A 23689-nucleotide genomic window follows, 5' to 3' on the forward strand; every position below is an offset into this window, starting at 1 on the left:
AAATTTCAGTTGCCACTTTTTCTCACTCTTATTAATGATCTTAACAATTATATTGAAAAAATTCTCCAATCTATAATTACAAATATATTTATATACATAACATATATTTACAATTTAGTAACAAGCAAGAAAAACAAATTATTCTAATATTGAATCGTATATTTTATATGACTCAAATTCTGAGGCCTTATTTTCTGATACTACAGTTTTCCATGTAAAATCTAATGTAATTATTAATGGCTTAGAATAATTAAGTAAGTTGAGCTCGATAGTTTCTTATTGCAGTAACTTATTCAATGATAAGACTAGCAAAATTGCTCTTTGTAGACAGTTTATAATTTACATTCGAGATAAAAATAATTATTAGACGTACCGGTACGTGTATGTTAGTGAATACATAGCAGCTTGAGAGTGACTATCAACATGTGTTTTAAACAAACAAGCGGTTTAGGTTCATTTAAATGTTAGACATATCATTATAAAAAACTTGCATGTTCTTTATTTATTTCAAGTAAAGTCTAGTTGAGTTTGTAGACAATAGTGCAATCTTAGTACCTATTATCTAGTGTTATTATCTAGATCTGTTTTGTTATCATACCTCTACATATGAGAAGTTTTTTAATTGTCTGTGCTAGACTCACAAATCTATCAAAAATGTCTTCATACAAATTGGTTATGATTCGTCATGGGGAGAGTGAATGGACCAACCAGAATTTATTTTGTGGCTGGTATGATTCTCAACTGAGTGAACAGGGTAAGCAGTTGAATAAATTATTCACAAATATTCAAGTAGAACAGGATTAATTTTGAATATAGAATAGATCTGCCTGTGACATTCATGCGCTGCTACAATGATCCAATTATAAAAATATCTTTAAGATAATATCTAAAGATAAACAATGCATAATATGTATGTTGAACTCGAATACAACTCTAAATAAATCATTTCATCAACACTTTAAGCCTTATATATCAAATAATCATATGTTCTAATAAAATATTCCAATATGGCTAATGAATTGAATTATTTTGGAAATTGATACCGGTACCATCTTTTTCACAAAAATAATTTTTTTTCATCTTATGTATATTTCTTATTTTCTTTTAGCAATTTGTATTTTTTTCTTTCATCTTATACTTTTAAAATCTTTAAAGTGTAATATTTATTTTTTCTAAGTTTATTTATCTTTGAAACACGTATTTTTTTTGTAACTGGGCACCCGCCGAAAAACCTTCGGGTTTGGCAGGACCCTCAATTGTTTGTATTGTGAATAAAAATTTTGATTTGATTTGATCAAGTAGTTCGGTATTTTTGTATAAATAAGTAAAAAGAGGGTTCCGGCTCTAGTAATTTGTATAATGATTAAAAAATTATATATATTATTGTTGTTCTTTGTGAATTGCCATGCCAGTACTTATGTACTGGCACAGAATACTGGCACATTATAGGAGTTTTCTCTGGTACTGGCTATTACCAACGTTAGTAGACAGAAGGTTGAACACTCACAGGTGTAAGATTCGAAGTGGTGGGGGGAACGCCAGCGTGACGTCACGTGTAGTTAAAATATGATAGAGTAACTACACTGAGCATACAGTTTATTCACTGTATCTTCAAAAACATCGTCATTTAATCCCCTCAAGATTGATCTAAAACTGTTAAATTCTCCATAATTATAGCGAATGAATCACCGATTCTAATGATGTTGTTCAATATGTCAAGTTCATTCAACTTGTATGAATAAAATGAAGTTAAAAGTCTTTCAAGAATCTAAAAACGTGACACGAAAAAGTTAATAAGCTGGAAAAGCGTTGGTGGACAACGTTATACTATTATAATTTCAGATTAAGCCATAAAAAATCCTACATAAATATTTAAACCGATCCCGAAAAATCCGATAAATTTCATTCATATAAATGCACTGAACACATGCTGGTATCGAGCCCATGTTCTACGAAAATCAAAATATCTCATCCCCGAAATTCACAAGCTGATGTATAGCCAAACTACAAAAAATAAACACGACCGAGAAGATGAAAAAACCTTAAGGGATTGAAAGGGAAGGTTAGGAGGTAGGGTTTTTGCTTTTATATGGCAAAATGCTTGTATTATTTAAATGTTTTGATAATTATTGTAAAGAAAGCTTGCATGTCAGAAAATGTTTGTGTTATATAATTTGACTATACGTCACCGTATGATATTTCAAGAATGCGATATTTTGCCTACTCACGACTACAGCCTACGTCACGACTACAGTTCCCCCACTTCAATTGCATTTTAACTAAAATACTATAGATGAGTGACCAACCTTCTGTCTAATAACTTTGGGCTATTACATGCTATAGTGAGGTCCACGTTATAATGACAGTATTTGATTAACTTTGATGTTGCTATCCTTGTCTATCATTCGACAAAGAAGGTATTACTATCCTTTTCTAGCTCCGCAACGATGCCAAATCTGTTTTTGGCAATATAGAAATATGTAATTAATTAATGCGGAGAATAGGCAACGCTGTTCTTCTATCTTTATCCACTGTCATCATGAAGTGGACCTCACTATAGAACCCAATGTGAAGTTTCTTGTCAATTTCAGAATTGAATCATGATGAGCAGTGATAAATAATTTTACATCAGCATCACTAAATTGTAATATAATAAACAGTATTTTTTATAGAAAAGTTTGTGTAGCATAAATAAAAAGTAATGATAAATTAAGTTAATATAGGCCCACTGTACGTATTAAATTATAATAATGTTCTATCTGCATTGTATCTATATTATTAGCATAGACTCTATCCCATACACAAGTTTCAGCAATAATTGTCACATGAACACTGCATGAATATAATCTAGTGCCGCTAGTATTCAGATTATTAAGGCTGTGCAAACGCTGAAAATAAACTTTATACTGATGATATTTTTCAAAGTTTTTCGATTTGTATACTATCAAGCTATCAAAATGAAAAACACTTTTTTTCCGATTATTACTTTTTGAGATATGAGCGCCTAAAGTTTAGATTTTTGGTACAGAACATTTTCAAATTCGGTAAGAGATAAATTCGTGAGATTTAGAGGATAGATTCTTCATGGTATTGTTGATCTAGTTAAACAAAAAATTTTTAAGAATATCAATATTTAAGAAAATTATTCAATTTACCAAAATTGTTTTTGAATAACTTTCTCAAAAATTAATATTTACAGAACATTTTTGTTTTACTAGATTAACAATACCATGAAGAATCTATATTCATTCACAGAACATTTTAAATTCGGTAAGAGATAAATTCGTGAGATTTAGAGGATAGATTCTTCATGGTATTGTTGATCTAGTAAAACAAAAACATTTCTGAGAATATCAATATTTAAGAAAATTATTCAATTTACCAAAATTGTTTTTGAATAACTTTCTCAAAAATTAATATTTACAGAACATTTTTGTTTTACTAGATCAACAATACCATGAAGAATCTATTTTCTAAATATCATGAATTTATCTCTTACTGAATTTGAAATGCTCTGTCCCAAAAATTTAAACTATAGGCGCTCATATCTCAAAAAGTACGGTAATGATTCGAAAAAAATATTTTCCTGAGAAAACTTTTTAATTTTGATAGCTTGATAAAGTATACAAATCGAAAAAGTTTGGGAAATATCACCAGTAGAAAGTTTATATTTAGCCTTTGCATTAATGATAACTGTAACAATTGTATAATTTTAGTGCATCGTTGTTTTTGTTGATCTTATAATATTTACCGAATTATTTTTCTTCAAGATGAATTTCTCCCTCTAAAGTAGTGTTTTCCAATAGAAACCCATTTAATGTTATTGCTTAAATTATTCTGATTTTCTCAGGACACAAGGATGCAATTGAAGCGGCAAGATTGCTAGTAGAGACAGGTATGAAATTTGATGTTGTATTCACCTCTCTGCTTAGCCGAGCTGTGTGCTCCGCCAAAGCAATACTTGACGAGCTTGATCAGAAGCAAATCCCGATTGAAAAGGCTTGGCAACTGAATGAGCGACATTACGGTCATCTGACGGGCATGAATAAGGAAAAAGCTGTGGAGCAATATGGATATAAACAGGTTATTCTATTTCCATACTGTATTTCAAATTTCTGTTGGAAAAAACAAGTTCCAATAGGTGATTATTCCAAGTATTTTTATTCACTGTTAAGTGGACTATATTTCTTATTCTATCCCTTTTCATATGCACAATTAATCTTCTAATATAAATAATTGTATCTATATATAAAAAAGCGAAATGGCACTCACTCACTGACTGACTCACTCACTCACTCACTCACTCACTCACTCACTCGCATAACTAAAAATCTACTGGACCAAAAACGTTCAAAATTGGTAGGTATGTTCAGTTGGCCCTTTAGAGGCGCACTAAGAAATCTTTTGGCAATATTTTAACTCTAAGGGTTGTTTTTAAGGGTTTAAAGTTCGTCTTTTAGCATGTATATTCTTCTTCTCCCAATCTCTTAATTATAATTGAAATTTCCATATCATATGTTACTATAGAACTATAATCTAGATAGAGTACCTCTTCGAAACAGTTGTTAACTGGCAACTAAATTAATAATTTTGTCAGGTTGGCATTAAGTTGAGTTGACTTTGTTAGGTTGGCACCAAGTTGAAGATTTAAATGCATTTATCGCGGAAAAATTGATTGGGCACTGCTACTTCAATCCTGGGAATATTATATTACTAGCCGTCAGGCTCGCTTCGCTCGCCATATCCGTTTAGCCAGACGTTTAGTCTGGACCCCCGACTGGATTGTTCTAACATATGATAAAAATTCTCAAATGAAAAATGCAGGCGAGCGAAGCGAGCCTGCTGATCTCATTCTTGGACGATCCAGTCGGGGGTCCAGGGGGCGGAGCCCCCTGGCTAGACGGATATGGCGAGCGAAGTGAGCCTGACGGCTTGTATTGTATAATCATGATTATGCATTGTCTACAGGAAAGCAAAGTCCTAATTACTCTATCCTTGAAGCATTCTTCTTTAAAAATAAATTTAGTAATTATAAATATCACCTACCGTTTCTGTCAAATAAATATATTTTATATTAATAAACAAAAAATAAAAATATTCAGTAGCTTCATCAAATTGACAATCCCCGCATTAAAACAATCAATATTAATTTCTATTTATAAAATAAAATTATACCTAGTACTGTACCCTTTTTTGATAAAATAATAGATTAAAAATACAAATTATAACAACTAGTTCAGTTTTCAACTCCATCTTATTTAAGAAAATATTAATCAAAATACATTTTAAGAAAATATTAATTTCATTGCGCTACTGTAATTTATGCTTCAATGTATGAATAAATAAACTTACTAGAAGTCAAGCCAACTTGTGATACATGATTTGACTCAGTGGTCGCTCTGATAAGCTATCGCTTAGATAAGTGTTAAAAAGCATTCTTCTGGTACTGCCGTTGGAAGGATGACCGTTTGAGCCAACTCCTCTGAATATGAGAGTTGTAAAATTGCTTCCCGGTGGTTCGGAACCCACCTAAAACTATATAGGTCCATTCATCTCTCATTATCATCCACCTCATTACCCACGCAAGCACAAGCCTAGAGCTCATGTGGACATCACCCTCAGCAAACAAGAACTATTTTATGACAGGAAATTCAATTTTTGTTCATAAGACAAAATAAGCTATAAGTTTCTTAGCTACAAATTTAAAAGCTAGCTCTCCTGACAATCAAATTAATAAGGTTCGATAAGAATCAATTCCATATATTAAGGTATTTCTAAAGCTGATCAATCTTGGAGTTTTATAATTGCATGGAGAGATTGAACTACCAGTCATATGAAGGAAATCTCATTCAATCGCTGCATAATCTATTAGAAAACTTGGAATTTATTAATTTATTGATGATTTCCATCAACTATTGAAATTCTTAATTAATAGAAGTTTTTTTTAGAAGTCATATTTTTCTTTCTACTAGGCCCAAGTAAAAATGACAATATTTACTTTCACTCTTGTAAACAGGTACAACTTTGGAGGAGAAGTTTTGACATTCTTCCACCTCCAATGTCCAAGGATCACTTCTGTTACGATGTGATTGCAGACTATTTCAAAAAGTTCGGAGATGAAATCCATGTTCCTGAAGTTGAATCGCTAAAAACCACTATGGAAAGAGTTGTTCCTTACTGGAGGGCAACAATTGCTCCTTGTATTTTGAGCGGCAAGAATGTCCTGATCGTCTCACACGGCACAGTATTGAGAAGTCTGATAAAACACATTGAAGGTATAATTTATATTTCATTCAGAACTTTTACATATTGTTTGTGCTGGTGAATTAATAAATTTATTTAAGCGAGTACAGTGTAGGATGTTTTAATGAGATGATTATTATTATTTTTGAAGGGGCGGATTCAAGGATCCAAAGGTTCAAAGAACCCCACACGTCAACCGAAGCTTATTGTGTTCCCAGTAGTACGTTAGTTAGGCAAACCAATACCTGTGTCCTTTACAAGAACCAGGAGTTTTTCCCTATACTAACATTCCATTCATCATCTGGTTGCTTGTCGCAATCCAGTGTGATATACTTAGCAGTCTCTTCAAACTGATTAGTCCTCGTGACCTATGTGAGTTCCACTCCTGGCCTTCTTTGAAGGTCATCCGCTGAGGAAGGGGTGGCCAAGTTGCCTCTAGGGCGCCTTGACTCAGCCTCTTGACGCACATATTTGTGCCTGGAGTTTCACCCATCTCTGGGCTCTTGGGTTTTTACTTTTCGCCCCTCCGAAACGTCGCAGGGCCAAAAGCATCATCTCTCCCAAGAAGTTTTGCCTAAATGGCTGCCCTTCTTTGAGCAGTGGTGAGGTTTGGTCTCTCCCCCCACAAACTCGTGACCTACGTGAGTTCCACTCTTGGTCTTTTTGTAGGTCCTTCCGCTAAGAGAGGGGACGCTAAACTGCCTCTAGGGCGTCTGGCGCCCGGCCACCCTCAACTCAGCCTCTTGATCCACATCTGTGCCTGGAGTTTCACCCATCTCTGGTTTCTTGGGTTTTTCTTTTTGCCCCTCCGAAACTCTGCAGGGTTAAAAGCCTCACCTCTCCCAAGAAGTTTTGCCTCAATGCCCTTCTCTGAGCAGTGGTGAGTTTAGGCATCTCCACCCACAAACCCGTGACCTACGGTGTTCCACTCCTGACTTTTTTGTAGGTCCTTCCGTTGAAGGAGGGGTCGCCAAATTTCGTCTAGGGCACCCGGTTACCCTCGGCTCAGCCTCTTCACCCACATTTGTGCCTGGAGTTTCACCCATCTCTGGTCTCTTGGGTTTTTCTTTTTGCCCCTCCGAAACTGCCCTAATGGGGCAGATTCCGTGGGTTTGAAGGCAAGGAAACCTCTGGAGTTGCCTTGGGGTCCCTTTTAGTCGCCTCCTACGACAAGCAGGGATACTGTGGGTGAATTCTGGTTTTCAACACATTCTTGAGTACGATGTTCGACTCAAAGCTCCCCCAACCCACAGGGGGCTAATGAAATGATACTATTCATCAATCAAGTTATAATCTAGATTGATGCATTTAGTTGTGAAAAAAGTAGCCTACTTGATTCACAATTGACACATACAGTTCAACTGTTGTGTCATCTCTTGAGTATACAAATTATTCTCCAATAAAGTACGGTAGGGACACTGAATAGGGACACTTGAATTGTTTTAATAATTACCAGTAGGCCTACACCATCCTTATACTTCTTTATATGAACACAACAATTTTCGAGCGCTCATTTTCATAATAAACAAGATAAACAAATTCAATATAAACACACTATAGTTGTGTTTGCATAAAATGGATACCAGTAATTTCTATAATAACTGATTATTGAATAAAAATGTTCTGGCTGGTGATTGTCTATTGAAGCATCAAATGTCTGTTTGTATAAAAATTTCGTTGTGTTAACTTCTTGAATTATAAAGATTTTTTTCTATTCTATTTTCTATTGTAGAAAATAATAGAATAGGTAAATATGTTTCATCATGAACTTTTTGTAATACCATTATGTGAATGATGTTGAACATTCTTAAGAAATCAATTTTCTTTGAAGAAGATTAATTCTAATGCAGGATATTAAGCTAACTTGTGGTTATTGCAATCGAATTTTGTTACCATCAACTATAAGTCAGATATTATTCATGTTTACAGACTTAAAAATGTTAATCTGTTTCATTTTTCAGGTATTTCCGATTCAGAAATAACTAACATAAATGTACCTACAGCGATTCCATTCATATACGAGTTCAATTCAGAGCTGAAACCTCAAAAACCAAAAACGTTCCTTGGTGATCAAGATAAACTCGAGTTATCCATCAAGAGAACAGCTTCTATAACCAGATCGAAATAGAAACAAATTAACCAAGACTAAGATATTACAATTTTTGAAATATATTTTTTCAAAACGTTCGCCAGTAGTATTAGTTTGAGGAAAGACTGATTCAATAGGCCTCAATGATATTTTTGACGGTATTGTTAGGTACCGTACATTTACAAAATTTTCATCATGTTATAGATAATAATTAATTAATATGTAAATTAGACCTAAATATGGTGAAATACTAACAGTATTATTTCAAAATATTCATGGTTTTTAGAATTCTCTATTATGGTAAACGGAGTTTGTTATTAAAATGTTAGGTATTAATATTCACTATAGGTACCGTGCAGTATCTAATTTTTTGACTTTAATAATAATAATGAGATAATAATAGGCAGATGGCCACATACAAAAAACAATTGTAAGAAGACTGAGTTGAAAAATCTTGGGAAAATTACAACATGTGATAAAACGTTAGAGAAAAACAAAATTTAAATGAGATTAGGTCAATGACATTAATGACCATTGAAGTCTGACAATAATCGAAAAGGTAATATTAATGATACCTGAATTGTGAATATAAATTGAGTGCTATAATGAAAGTTATTGCTGCAAAGTTCAATCTTAATGATTTACAAAAGGAATAATAATAAATGACAATGATTTACAAAAGGAATAAAAAATGACAATAAGCTGTAAATAGTGCTCAACAAGTAGAATACATAAAAATATATGCGGCATAGGCCTTCAGTGATTTGAATGTCAAGATAGACATCAATCGAACGATAAATAGGCATCAGTGGCCTTAGATTGACACTTAAGAGCTAAGGGTAGCTAATAAATACAATGTAAAGATTGTCCAGGTTAAATACAGGCAACATGGGCCTTCAATGAATTGAATGTCAAGATAGACATCAATTAGAACGATAAATAGGCGTCAGTGGCCTTAGATTGACACTTAAGAGATAAGGGTAGCTAATAAATACAATGTAAAGATTGTCCAGGTTAAATACAGGCGACATGGGCCTTCAATGAATTGATTGTCAAGATAGACATCAATTAGAACGATTAATAGGCGTCGGTGGCCTTAGATTGACACTTAAGAGCTAAGGGTAGCTAATAAATACAATGTAAAGATGTCCAGGTTAAATACAGGCTACATGGGCCTTCAATGATTGAATGTCAAGATAGACATCAATTAGAATGATTAATAGGCGTCAGTGGCCTTAGTAAATCACTTGTAAAGTCAAGGGTAGCTGTCAAATCCAATGAATTAATAGGCGTGGTGGCCTCAGTGAATTGAATGTCAAGATAGACATCAATAGAACGATAAATAGGCGTCAGTGGCCTTAGATTGACACTTAAGAGCTAAGGGTAGCTATTAAATACAATGTAAAGATTGTCCAGGTTAAATACAGGCGACATGGGCCTTCAATGAATTGAATGTCAAGATAGACATCAATTAGAACAATTAATAGGTGTCAGTGGCCTTAGTAAATCACTTGTAAAGCCAAGGGTAGCTGTCAAATCCAATGAATTAATAGGCGTCGGTGGCCTCAGTGAATTGAATGTCAAGATAGACATCAATAGAACGATAAATAGGCGTCAGTGGCCTTAGATTGACACTTAAGAGCTAAGGGTAGCTATTAAATACAATGTAAAGATTGTCCAGGTTAAATACAGGCGACATGGGCCTTCAATGAATTGAATGTCAAGATAGACATCAATTAGAACGATTAATAGGCGTCGGTGGCCTCAGTGAATTGAATGTCAAGATAGACATCAATAGAACGATAAATAGGCGTCAGTGGCCTCAGTAAATCACTTGTAAAGCCAAGGGTAGCTGTCAAATCCAATGAATAATAGGCGTCGGTGGCCTTAGTGAATTGAATGTCAAGATAGACATCAATAGAATGATAAATTAAGTTAATATAGGCCCACTGTACGTATTAAATTATAATGTTCTATCTGCATTGTATCTATATTATAGCATAGACTCTATCCCATACACAAGTTTCAGCAATAATTGTCACATGAACACTGCATGAATATAATCTAGTGCCGCTAGTATTCAGATTATTAAGGCTGTGCAAACGCTGAAAATAAACTTTTACTGATGATATTTTTCAAAGTTTTCGATTTGTATACTATCAAGCTATCAAAATGAAAAACACTTTTTTTTCGATTATTACTTTTTGAGATATGAGCGCCTAAAGTTTAGATTTTTGGTACAGAACATTTTCAAATTCGGTAAGAGATAAATTCGTGAGATTTAGAGGATAGATTCTTCATGGTATTGTTGATCTAGTTAAACAAAAAATTTTTAAGAATATCAATATTTAAGAAAATTATTCAATTTACCAAAATTGTTTTTGAATAACTTTCTCAAAAATTAATATTTACAGAACATTTTTGTTTTACTAGATTAACAATACCATGAAGAATCTATATTCATTCACAGAACATTTTAAATTCGGTAAGAGATAAATTCGTGAGATTTAGAGGATAGATTCTTCATGGTATTGTTGATCTAGTAAAACAAAAAATTTTCTGAGAATATCAATATTTAAGAAAATTATTCAATTTACCAAAATTGTTTTTGAATAACTTTCTCAAAAATTAATATTTACAGAACATTTTTGTTTTACTACATCAACAATACCATGAAGAATCTATTTTCTAAATATCATGAATTTATCTCTTACTGAATTTGAAATGCTCTGTCCCAAAAATTTAAACTATAGGCGCTCATATCTCAAAAAGTACGGTAATGATTCGAAAAAAATGTTTTCCTGAGAAAACTTTTTCATTTTGATAGCTTGATAAAGTATACAAATCGAAAAGTTTGGGAAATATCACCAGTAGAAAGTTTATATTTAGCCTTTGCATTAATGATAACTGTAACAATTGTATAATTTTAGTGCATCGTTGTTTTGTTGATCTTATAATATTTACCGAATTATTTTTCTTCAAGATGAATTCTCCCTCTAAAGTAATGTTTTTCAATAGAAACCCATTTAATGTTATTGCTTGAATTATTCTGATTTTCTCAGGACACAAGGATGCAATTGAAGCGGCAAGATTGCTAGTAGAGACAGGTATGAAATTTGATGTTGTATTCACCTCTCTGCTTAGCCGAGCTGTGTGCTCCGCCAAAGCAATACTTGACGAGCTTGATCAGAAGCAAATCCCGATTGAAAAGGCTTGGCAACTGAATGAGCGACATTACGGTCATCTGACGGGCATGAATAAGGAAAAAGCTGTGGAGCAATATGGATATAAACAGGTTATTCTATTTCCATACTGTATTTCAAATTTCTGTTGGAAAAAACAAGTTCCAATAGGTGATTATTCCAAGTATTTTTATTCACTGTTAAGTGGACTATATTTCTTATTCTATCCCTTTTCATATGCACAATTAATCTTCTAATATAAATAATTGTATCTATATATAAAAAAGCGAAATGGCACTCACTCACTGACTGACTCACTCACTCACTCACTCACTCACTCACTCACTCGCATAACTAAAAATCTACCGGACCAAAAACGTTCAAATTTGGTAGGTATGTTCAGTTGGCCTTTAGAGGCTAAGAAATCTTTTGGCAATATTTTAACTCTAAGGGTTGTTTTTAAGGGTTTAAAGTTCGTCTTTTAGCATGTATATTCTTCTTCTCCCAATCTCTTAATTATAATTGAAATTTCCATATCATATGTTACTATAGAACTATAATCTAGATAGAGTACCTCTTCGAAACAGTTGTTAACTGGCAACTAAATAATAATTTTGTCAGGTTGGCATTAAGTTGAGTTGACTTTGTTAGGTTGGCACCAAGTTGAAGATTTAAATGCATTTATCGCGGAAAAATTGATTGGGCACTGCTACTTCAATCCTGGGAATATTATATTACTAGCCGTCAGGCTCGCTTCGCTCGCCATATCCGTTTAGCCAGACGTTTAGTCTGGACCCCCGACTGGATTGTTCTAACATATGATAAAAATGCTCAAATGAAAAATGCTGGCGAGCGAAGCGAGCCTGCTGATCTCATTCTTGGACGATCCAGTCGGGGGTCCAGGGGCGGAGCCCCCTGGCTAGACGGATATGGCGAGCGAAGTGAGCCTGACGGCTTGTATTGTATAATCATGATTATGCATTGTCTACAGGAAAGCAAAGTCCTAATTACTCTATCCTTGAAGCATTCTTCTTTAAAAATAAATTTAGTAATTATAAATATCACCTACCGTTTCTGTCAAATAAATATATTTATATTAATAAACAAAAAATAAAAATATTCAGTAGCTTCATCAAATTGACAATCCCCGCATTAAAACAATCAATATTAATTTCTATTTATAAAATAAAATTATACCTAGTACTGTACCCTTTTTTTAATAAAATAATAGATTAAAAATACAAATTAAAACAACTAGTTCAGTTTTCAACTCCATCTTATTTAAGAAAATATTAATCAAAATACATTTTAAGAAAATATTTAATTCATTGCGCTACTGTAATTTATGCTTCAATGTATGAATAAATAAACTTACTAGAAGTCAAGCCAACTTGTGATACATGATTTGACTCAGTGGTCGCTCTGATAAGCTTCCTATATCGCTTAGATAAGTGTTAAAAAGCATTCTTCTGGTACTGCCGTTGGAAGGATGACCGTTTGAGCCAACTCCTCTGAATATGAGAGTTGTAAAATTGCTTCCCGGTGGTTCGGAACCCAACTAAAACTATAGGTTCATTCATCTCTCATTATCATCCACTTCATTACCCACGCAAGCACAAGCCTAGAGCTCATGTGGACATCACCCTCAGCAAACAAGAACTATTTTATGACAGGAAATTCAATTTTTGTTCATAAGACAAAATAAGCTATAAGTTTCTTAGCTACAAATTTAAAAGCTAGCTCTCCTGACAATCAAATTAATAAGGTTTCGATAAGAATCAATTCCATATATTAAGGTATTTCTAAAGCTGATCAATCTTGGAGTTTTATAATTGCATGGAGAGATTGAACTACCAGTCATATGAAGGAAATCTCATTCAATCGCTGCATAATCTATTAGAAAACTTGGAATTTATTAATTTATTGATGATTTCCATCAACTATTGAAATTCTTAATTAATAGAAGTTTTTTTTAGAAGTCATATTTTTCTTTCTACTAGGCCCAAGTAAAAATGACAATATTTACTTTCACTCTTGTAAACAGGTACAACTTTGGAGGAGAAGTTTTGACATTCTTCCACCTCCAATGTCCAAGGATCACTTCTGTTACGATGTGATTGCAGACTATTTCAAAAAGTTCGGAGATGACATCCATGTTCCTGAAGTTGAATCGCTAAAAACCACTATGGAAAGAGTTGTTCCTTACTGGAGGGCAACAATTGCTCCTTGTATTTTGAGCGGCAAGAATGTCCTGATTGTATCACACGGCACAGTATTGAGAAGTCTGATAAAACACATTGAAGGTATAATTTATATTTCATTCAGAACTTTTACATATTGTTTGTGCTGGTGAATTAATAAATTTATTTAAGCGAGTAGAGTGTAGGATGTTTTAATGAGATGATTATTATCATTTTTGAAGGGGCGGATTCAAGGATCCAAAGGTTCAAAGAACCCCACACGTCAACCGAAGCTTATTGTGTTCCCAAGTAGTACGTTAGTTAGGCAAACCAATACCTGTGTCCTTTACAAGAACCAGGAGTTTTTCCCTATACTAACATTCCATTCATCATCTGGTTGCTTGTCGCAATCCAGTGTGATATACTTGGCAGTCTCTTCAGACTGATTAGTCCTCGTGACCTACGTGAGTTCCACTCCTGGCCTTCTTTGAAGGTCCTTCCGCTGAGGAAGGGGAGGCCAAGTTGCCTCTAGGGCGCCTTGACTCAGCCTCTTGACGCACATATTTGTGCCTGGAGTTTCACCCATCTCTGGTCTCTTGGGTTTTTTCTTTTCGCCCCTCCGAAACGTCGCAGGGCCAAAAGCATCATCTCTCCCAAGAAGTTTTGCCTAAATGGCTGCCCTTCTTTGAGCAGTGGTGAGGTTTGGTCTCTCCACCCACAAACTCGTGACCTACGTGAGTTCCACTCTTGGTCTTTTTGTAGGTCCTTCCGCTAAGAGAGGGGACGCTAAACTGCCTCTAGGGCGTCTGGCGCCCGGCCACCCTCAACTCAGCCTCTTGATCCACATCTGTGCCTGGAGTTTGAATGTCAAGATAGACATCAATAGAACGATAAATAGGTGTCAGTAGCCTTAGTAATCACTTAAGAGCTAAGGGTAGCTATTAAATACAATGTAAAGATTGTCCAGGTTAAATACAGGCGACATGGGCCTTCAATGAATTGAATGTCAAGATAGACATCAATTAGAACAATTAATAGGTGTCAGTGGCCTTAGTAAATCACTTGTAAAGCCAAGGGTAGCTGTCAAATCCAATGAATTAATAGGCGTCGGTGGCCTCAGTGAATTGAATGTCAAGATAGACATCAATAGAACGATAAATAGGCGTCAGTGGCCTTAGATTGACACTTAAGAGCTAAGGTAGCTATTAAATACAATGTAAAGATTGTCCAGGTTAAATACAGCGACATGGGCCTTCAATGAATGAATGTCAAGATAGACATCAATTAGAACGATTAATAGGCGTCGTTGCCTCAGTGAATTGATGTCAAGATAGACATCAATAGAACGATAAATAGGCGTCAGTGGCCTTAGTAATCACTTGTAAAGCCAGGGTAGCTGTTAAATCCAATGAATTAATAGGCGTCGGTGGCCTTAGTGAATTGAATGTCAAGATAGACATCAATAAAACGATAAATAGGCATCAGTAGCCTTAGTAAATCACTTAAGAGCTAAGGGTAGCTATTAAATACAATGTAAAGATTGTCCAGTTTAAATACAGGCGACATGGGCCTTCAATGAATTGAATGTCAAGATAGACATCAATTAGAACGATTAATAGGCGTCAGTGGCCTTAGTAAATCACTTGTAAAGCCAAGGGTAGCTGTCAAATCCAATTAATTAATAGGCGTCGGTGGCCTCAGTGAATTGAATGTCAAGATAGACATCAACAAAACAGTTAAGTAATACATAAGTAAATGAAAATTGAATAGAACGATTTATGTAACCTGAATAAAATTTTGAAGAGGAGATGCAGCCAGGCAGACAGGCAATGACTCCGCAATACCCACAGGAACAGGACATCAGCAAGCGATGATGTGATCTGGCCATGCGATGACAAACATGGAAGCGTCCACCACAGCAGGCAAATCCCCCAGTGGAAATGAGAACAGGAGCAAGTAGAATTCCAAACGAATAATCCGACCTTCAAGTTGTTGAATTTTTAGAATGATTTCCAAACGGTAAAGATGATGAACTTGAAAGTTTGAGTTTCAAGAGGTGAAGCCAATCGTTAAATTAATTAATTTGCAGAAGTAATTCACACTTTAAAACGTTCCGTAGATCAAATAAATAGCGATAGACGCCCACACGAGGTTGCAATCTTGACAAAGTTTATCAGAGCAGATATGCGAAGCAATTGATGAATAATTGAATCACAATTGAAGAATAGAACAAACGAATTAATTTGAAGAATAATTCACTTTTAAAAACGTTTCGTAGGTCCGATGAATATGGATAAAAGGTTTAGACCGAAAGTGTAAATGCACTCTCGACTAGGAACCATTGCAAAAGACAGAAGACAGCAAAATGCTTGTTGAAAAAAGGAACATGCCGGATGTGTTAGAAACGTAAGCAACACGTTTACAAACGTATGGTGAAAAAGCAACAAATATCTAGAAAGTAAGATGCCTAAAGACAAAATAAATTCCAAAAAATCGAATAGTACAAATATTAAAATTGAAACGACAAAATAACACGACTAAAAGTATAGAAAACCAACTTGATTAAAGCAGTGGCAAGAACCGTGAGTGTGATGTCACTGATCAGCGCAGACGGACAAAATGACGACATGATGTCTACGTAGTAGCAGAACGAGTAACAAGTGGAACCGTTCCAATAAATGCTTTGTCAGATTTTACAGTACTCACTGAGCGCGAGTTCTACTGTTCACAGAACTACTAACTAGTATTAACTAGTGAGCCTACCCTCCTTATACTTCTTTATATAAACACAAGTTTCGAGCGCTCATTTTCATAATAAACAAGATAAACAAATTCAATATAAATACACTGTAATTTGGTTTCTATAAAGAAGTATAGAAAGGATACTAGTAATTTCTATAATAATTGATTATTGAATAAACATGTTCCGGCTGGCGATTGTCTAATCAAGCCACAAATGTCTGTTTGTATATATTGCGTTGTGTTAACTTGAATTATAAAGCATTTTTTCTATTCTATTCTCTATTGTAGAAAATAGAATATCTATATTGAATATATAATATCTTCTCTATTGTAGAAAATAGAAAAGGTAACTTATATGTTTCATCATGAACTTTTTGTTTTTGTAATACGGTACCATTATGAAAATGATGTCATACATTCTTAAGAAATCAATTTTCTTTGAAGAAGATTAATTCGTATGCAGGATATTAAGTTAACGGTGGTTATTGCAATCAAATTTTGTTACCATCAACTAAGTCAGATATTATTCATGTTTACAGAATTAAAAATGTTAATCTGTTTCATTTTTCAGGTATTTCCGATTCAGAAATAACTAACATAAATGTACCTACAGCGATTCCATTCATATACGAGTTCAATTCAGAGCTGAAACCTCTAAACCAAAACGTTTCTTGGTGATCAAGATAAACTCGAGTTATCCATCAAGAGAACAGCTTCTATAACCAGATCGAAATAGAAACAAATTAACCAAGACTAAGATATTACAATTTTTGAAATATATTTTTTCAAAACGTTCGCCAGTAGTATTAGTTTGAGGAAAGACTGATTCAATAGGCCTCAATGATATTTTTGACGGTATTGTTAGGTACCGTACATTTACAAAATTTTCATCATGTTATAGATAATAATTAATTAATATGTAAATTAGACCTAAATATGGTGAAATACTAACAGTATTATTTCAAAATATTCATGGTTTTTAGAATTCTCTATTATGGTAAACGGAGTTTGTTATTAAAATGTTAGGTATTAATATTCACTATAGGTACCGTGCAGTATCTAATTTTTTTGACTTTAATATTATTTATGAATGAAATAAAATACAAAAAATAACTACAGTTTTTCGCCTGTTTTATTCGTAGTTCCCTTTCAACATAATATTGGTACTATAAAATTTGCAATATCTCTAAGTTAAATTCAACAAAAATGAGATTATTAATTTTCTGTTGAAAAATGTATTCTGGTGGATCCATAAAAACTCAAAAGCATATTTTGCGAATTATAATTTAATTACCGTAATTGAAGGTTTGTGTATTGTTAATCAATTAGAACTCTCTGCAACTAAGCATCATAAGAATCAAACAATTATTATTTTGTACCTGACAATATTATTTGAAACGAATACTGTACCTGGCAATATAGTACCTGGCCTACCTTGTACTATATAGTACAGTGTATTATAAATCAGAAGTAAAATTTAATGTATTGGCAAGTCCTGTGCAAATTTATATTTTATTCAACATGTCTCTTTGAGAACTATGATACCTATTATTATGAAAAGTACGGTACCTAATGGAAAATAATGATCTGAAAAACAAATATTTTTATAATGTCTGTTTTCTTTATTGCCATTTCTGTCTGCAGTAGGGTGAATTATGATAATATCTACCTTTACATAACAGACTTAATTCTACGGTACTGTACCCTTCTTCAGATTTTTTCCAATCACTACCGTATCAATAATTATTGTGAACCATTCTAAAATTAATATAGAATCCACATCTGTTAATTCTGTTACGACTGCATGCAGATTTCAAAAGACATAATAGGCAGACAGACATATTATCTTTTGTGTGGGTTGTAAAATTCAAACAACAGGACACAACCAGGAGACAGATTTTCCCTCGTCTGTTTATGAATATCACCGTACGTCCGTTTTGTCTTTGGTGCTGTGTGGGTTTGCCTTTATTGTCATGTAGGTCTATAATAAAGTTTCTAATCCATAAGAATTAAATTGGGTAACGAGGAAAAGGGAAAAAAGACATCCAAGTTCAATCGAAAAATAATATATAATTTTATTAACATTTAATTTTACCACATTCAAGGACTAAGGTCTGTAGGAAGTTTTTATAAACCTTGTCAATAACCATGAAAAGGTGCTGAGTTTGGACTGTTGTTATATTCAAATTAACACCAGTTTGCCGCGATCCACTTGAGAGCCAGTGTGACAACTGTATAAATTTCTTTATCAAGTGATACTTCTCAATTTTTTTTATGTATATATTTTTAGGGGAATAATTATTAGAGATTATATGTAATTTACCAAATATATATATATATTTTTTTTAATACTGTATGATTCCATTTTCTTCAGTAAGCCCTTCCAAGTTATATAAAGATAATACCTGAAATTACGAACTTGATTGAATTATATTTTCTAGTTTTTAACTTTTTACACAAATTTTTCTACCAATTTGTTAAATACTTCAATTTATTGAACATTTTCAACATTCAATAGAAAGTTTGGAATGCAACAGTGAAGAAGAAAAATAATAACCTAACTTTGGAATGTTTAACAATCAAGAGTACACACACACACTCCCAAGAATTTACGTTGTATATCTGTGTGAGTGTGTGTGTAAAACTTTTCAGATATGACAGTTTGTGATGTTTCTGTAAACAAAAGTTACTCATTTTCTTCTAATATAATCAACTCATGTTTATTAAATGATATTGTAAAGTGATTAGAGAGTGCACTTTAATATTTAAAAACTCGTAAACTATTAAACTAATGTGGAACTATTCGTGACAGATGTAAAGTTTAGTTGTCCACTATGTGACACGGAAATCAACTATATTGTGTAGTAACTTTATTATATCTTCAAAGTGTCTTACTTATCAAGTTCTCACTCATTTATAAATATTGAATTTCATTTTTAGACATTTATAGCTTCATAAAACGTTTATTTTGTTCCCAATAATTTGTGTTTACGATTCAGTGTTGAGTTTCTAACTTAGTATTATGTGTTATTAGGTTAGTTTATTATGATACTTGTAAATAGCATTGACATGATATTTTTGTTGGACAGTTGATTGTATTGTTTGAATTATGCATCCTGTTCGTAGACGTAAAAAGCGCCCCAATTATGGGGTTAGAACAGTTGAAGTTAGTAGAGGAGACAATGGGTTTGGTTTCACCATATCTGGACAACAGCCATGTATACTTAGCTGCATTGTACCCGGAAGTCCGGCAGAAAGTGCTGGTCTTCGAGCTGGCGATTACTTAGTCGCAGTAGGCGGAAAAAGTGTCAGTAAAGTACTTCATGACGATGTTGTTCGTCTCATAGCATCTTCGTCTGGAGTACTCAAACTTCAAATAGCCGAGAGTTACTATTCAGATAGTTCAGATGACGATGTTTTAGTTACCGCTAGACAAAAACCAAAGTATCCTCACAAGTTGAGGAGCAATGTTCAGAATGCAAGAACAAACGGCACACAGCAAGGAAGGGCCGCCAAAGTGGTGCGAGATTTGCGCTCCGGTGCTATGTTTGTGGAACCAGCCGCCTTGGATCTTGCCTCACCAGTTGCCTCAACGGCCAAAGCCTCCAAAGGACCCGAAAGTCCTCAGTGGAAAGTACCTCATCTACCTCCTCCTCTACCACGCCTCTATGTCGAATGGCCCCCAAGATCCGCCAGTCGACTGCCAGAAGCTGAAGTTGAAGAACACGAAATCTTAGAAGCTGTTGTGGGATATTTGGGAACAATTGAGATGCCTCGGAAAATTCCGCCTGGATCAAGATTGCAGGTATTATGTGTACATCAAGTTGACTATAAGTTAATTTTTTTTTAGTAGGTTACTCTTAGTTTAAAAATACATACAGTGTAATGCCACACCTACATTATGACCCAATGACGACCAGCGCCAGTGTATGGATGGGTGGTTTGCCACCAATGTTACCAGGCTGGGCCAGCGACTGATCCAAGGTGTGAACTGGGCATTAGTCACCAGTTAAATGACTAAAATATACCTAATCAAATTTAGAATAGAATAGTAGTTGCAATTTATTAGGGTAAAGAAAAAAAAAACAAAATAGCCTACAGAGGAATATAATAGAAAAACTAGGCTAATATATTTCACTGTAATTACAAGCCTAAGAAATATTACACATCCCATGAAAATGCTTTAATATAACTCAATAAAATTCTCTTAAAGCTAAAAAACAACAAAAATAATAACTTTCATCACAAAAACACACGAATGAAATATCTGATACACATCTTCAATTTGTCTAGTGTTACCCACACTGTCTGGAGATAGACGGCGTTATAAATACACGTAATAATTCAGACAATTATTAATTCAGTCAATTCACAATTATTCAGATGGCAGCGGTCCAGTGACCGCTTCCAGTAAAAATTCAAATAATCACCCATAAATAATTCATTCACAGTGTAATATGCTTTGTCACACAGCAGCTTCCTGGCGGTTCCCTTTAAGGCGGCCTCATTCACCTGCTTCACACCGGGAGGCAGCTTGATAGAGAAATTCTCAAAGACGCCTGAACATGTCTTAAGCATATAAATATAAATTATAATTGACATAAATTATAGTCCACTTATTGATTTTGGTGAATCCGTATTCCTGAAACAATAAAATTGAATTATTCATGTTCGTGATCATTTTTATCTGAACGTAATCTTCTTCCATTAAAATTAAATACAGTATTAATATGGAGTTTCATTTTCATTTGAAATATAGGCTAGCAATTGAAAGATTTTATACCTGGATCATTTCTTCACATCCTATCATACCTTCCCACAGCCCTGCCCATGATACCCACCTTATTTCATTTTTCTGAGACACTTTTTGCACTGCCAAGTACATGGCAAACCATACTTGGCAAGGTATCATTCGCTTCCTTGACTTGCCCCTCATCCTTGTGATGTAGAAAAAAATGAAATGAAACGTCACATCATTTTTTTGAAATTCTGTCTGATTTTTATTGTGTTACATTGTAATTATTTTTTTTTGTTTTGTATATTGTTATTTTCTCATTGTATTTTTGTGTGTTATGAATAAATTGAATTGAATTGGAACATGTCTCCAGTTGAAGAATTAACTGTGTTTATTTAAAATGATCAATGAAAGCTACATAAATAGATCTAAGGACTTCTGCTACTGCAATTATCGACCGAAGAAATAAGTAGCTGTAGGAAATTTGTAGAATGAAACTGCCCAAAATTTACGCCCAGAAAATTAAATGTTTTTTATCCTTTTTGTTATCGGTCTGCTACTATTTTTTATTTATTTATTTAATCATTCAGTATTTCACAACTTACAGAAAAGTACCACAGGCTAATAAGCCCAAAACGGTTCCAATTCTAATTTGTACAACAGTCCAAATGTAGCTAGGTTATGTGTCACTGAACATTCTTTGATTTACAATTTACAATTCAAAACACACAAAAATCATTTTTAAATTAAAAAATACTTCTAAATTAAATTGAATGAATTACAATTAATTATAAAATTCCAAACTTTGAAATAAACGTGAATGAATGGTGAATATAACGTGATGTTTTATTTGTTCAGATCGTTAGAGGATGCATAAAGAGACTGCGAGCAGAGAAGCGTTCGCACACAGCAGTGCTTATGGCGGTGCTGACAAGGAGTTTGCGGCTGACGAACCCAGCTGGCCAGGTGCTAGCTGTCTACCCGGCCGACAGAGTAGCCTTCTGTGGCGTCAGCTCTGACGAAGACCGACGTCACTTCGGTGTGGTGACCACGTCAGCCAGTGAGGATCCATCCAACTCGTGTCATGTTTTTGTAATTGATTCGAGGTTGCATGCAGACCATCAGCAGAAAGCGCAACTGTTCAAGATAGATTGCGAGGTGGATGCGGTGACAGGACACTGTCGTCAGTTTCCGGTGAATTCGGATGGGGTGGTGGCGGCCGTGAGGAGTTATTACGAGAGTGGCAACGATGTAGTGGATGAACCAGTGATGGCCGATTCGCCGCAGCCTAGTAATGACTCGACAACGACTACTAGTAACAGTGACTCGGGCATAGGGTTCCGGGATGACTGTGGCAACCAGTTAGACAGGATACTGGTGGTGGACGTGCAGAACCAGAGACTGCACATTCAGCAGATTGGGGATTGTGAGGAGCGGCTGGCTGTTCGTGCCATGCCTGACGCACATTCGGCGAGCAACCGCAGTCGGTCACCGCTCAGTTCGAGCAATTCGGATTGTGCCGGCGTCGCCAGAGAGGAGAACATGAGTGTGAGCAGTGGTGCCAAGAGTCCTCACCAAGTCCACTCCACAGACGACATGAGTGTGTCCAGTCTCTACAACAAGCTCAGCCCGAAGGTGTTCAATGTGGCACCGCCGCCAACCTCGCAGAGCCTCGAGGACCTGAAGGTGGGAGAGGAGGCGGCTGAGAGTAGTCCCTCCAGTCTCGCCAGGACGCAGCAGCATTGGGGAAGTCTCCAGGAACTCAGGAGTTTTGTGTCCGACTGTTTCGAGTCGACTGCTACCACCGAGCGACTGGTGAGTAGCTTTTCTTATATTTCCTCTATCTCTCCATTTAAATGCAGTATTTCTTCTTATTGCTTGTGCAAGGGTGAATTGCATGAGTAGGCACGGAAATGTTGGTGTTCGAATGCAATGTATAGAGATTATACCAGGCGCACACCAACGCGAAAGTTTTGTTACGGTGCGAATTCTATTTGCAGAACTTGCCGTGCGGAAATTTAATACCATTGCGGTGTATGTGCTGGCGCAAACCAATGCGTTGCGAAATATTCCCTTGCGAATAATTCGCAGCTTTTGCTACATTCAGCATTTGCTGCGCTTTTTCGTGTTGCAAAATGTGTGGCGAGTTCTGGAACTACACTAGTTTCGTCTGCCTGGTAAACAACTTGAGTCAACTCGAATATTCCCGCGCTCCACATTGCGATTATTTCGCTTCCCAGTGTGCGTGCCCCAATATTTCGCAACGAAAACTTCGTTTGGAAACCGCAGTCTGAATTCTTGAAAATTCCGCAACGAATTTGTACGCATCGGTGTGCGAATACCTTGAACAACATACTAAAAGTACTGACCGGTGGGGGTGGAGCTTTATGAATAAATTAATTGATAATTAACTGGATTCAGTTTCTTTTATTTTATAACAGATTTAACATGGACAAATGAATTCAATGGACTATTAAAGATGTTAAATCTTTTATAAAATAAAAGAAATTGAATCAAG

General features: G+C 34.8%; 3 protein-coding genes across 3 annotated transcripts in view; all 3 read left to right on the plus strand.

Moving 5' to 3' along the window:
* The first annotated feature begins 322 nt into the window (after positions 1-322).
* On the plus strand, positions 323-8734 carry LOC111044559 (2,3-bisphosphoglycerate-dependent phosphoglycerate mutase-like). The gene is made up of 4 exons (XM_039426437.1): positions 323-754; positions 3851-4083; positions 6017-6275; positions 8205-8734. The coding sequence occupies exons 1-4, from the start codon at positions 607-609 to the stop codon at positions 8369-8371; spliced, it is 807 nt and encodes a 268-aa protein (XP_039282371.1). The 5' UTR covers positions 323-606; the 3' UTR covers positions 8372-8734.
* A 2653-nt stretch (positions 8735-11387) lies between these two features.
* Positions 11388-17556, plus strand: LOC120350959 (2,3-bisphosphoglycerate-dependent phosphoglycerate mutase-like). The gene is made up of 3 exons (XM_039426438.1): positions 11388-11627; positions 13559-13817; positions 17008-17556. Exons 1-3 carry the CDS (start codon positions 11442-11444, stop codon positions 17112-17114), a joined length of 552 nt encoding a protein of 183 aa, XP_039282372.1. The 5' UTR covers positions 11388-11441; the 3' UTR covers positions 17115-17556.
* Positions 17557-19046: 1490 nt separating this feature from the next.
* The window catches only part of LOC111044551 (regulator of G-protein signaling loco), an 86637-nt gene continuing 81994 nt past the window's right edge, over positions 19047-23689 (plus strand). The window contains exons 1-2 of the mRNA XM_039427102.1: positions 19047-20241; positions 22030-22986. Coding sequence (XP_039283036.1) covers positions 19546-20241; positions 22030-22986 — 1653 coding nt within the window. The 5' untranslated portion in view covers positions 19047-19545. The remainder of the gene's footprint in view (positions 20242-22029; positions 22987-23689) is intronic.

The sequence above is a fragment of the Nilaparvata lugens genome, chromosome 4 (genome assembly GCF_014356525.2).
Source record: "Nilaparvata lugens isolate BPH chromosome 4, ASM1435652v1, whole genome shotgun sequence".
NCBI classification, from domain to species: domain Eukaryota; kingdom Metazoa; phylum Arthropoda; class Insecta; order Hemiptera; family Delphacidae; genus Nilaparvata; species Nilaparvata lugens.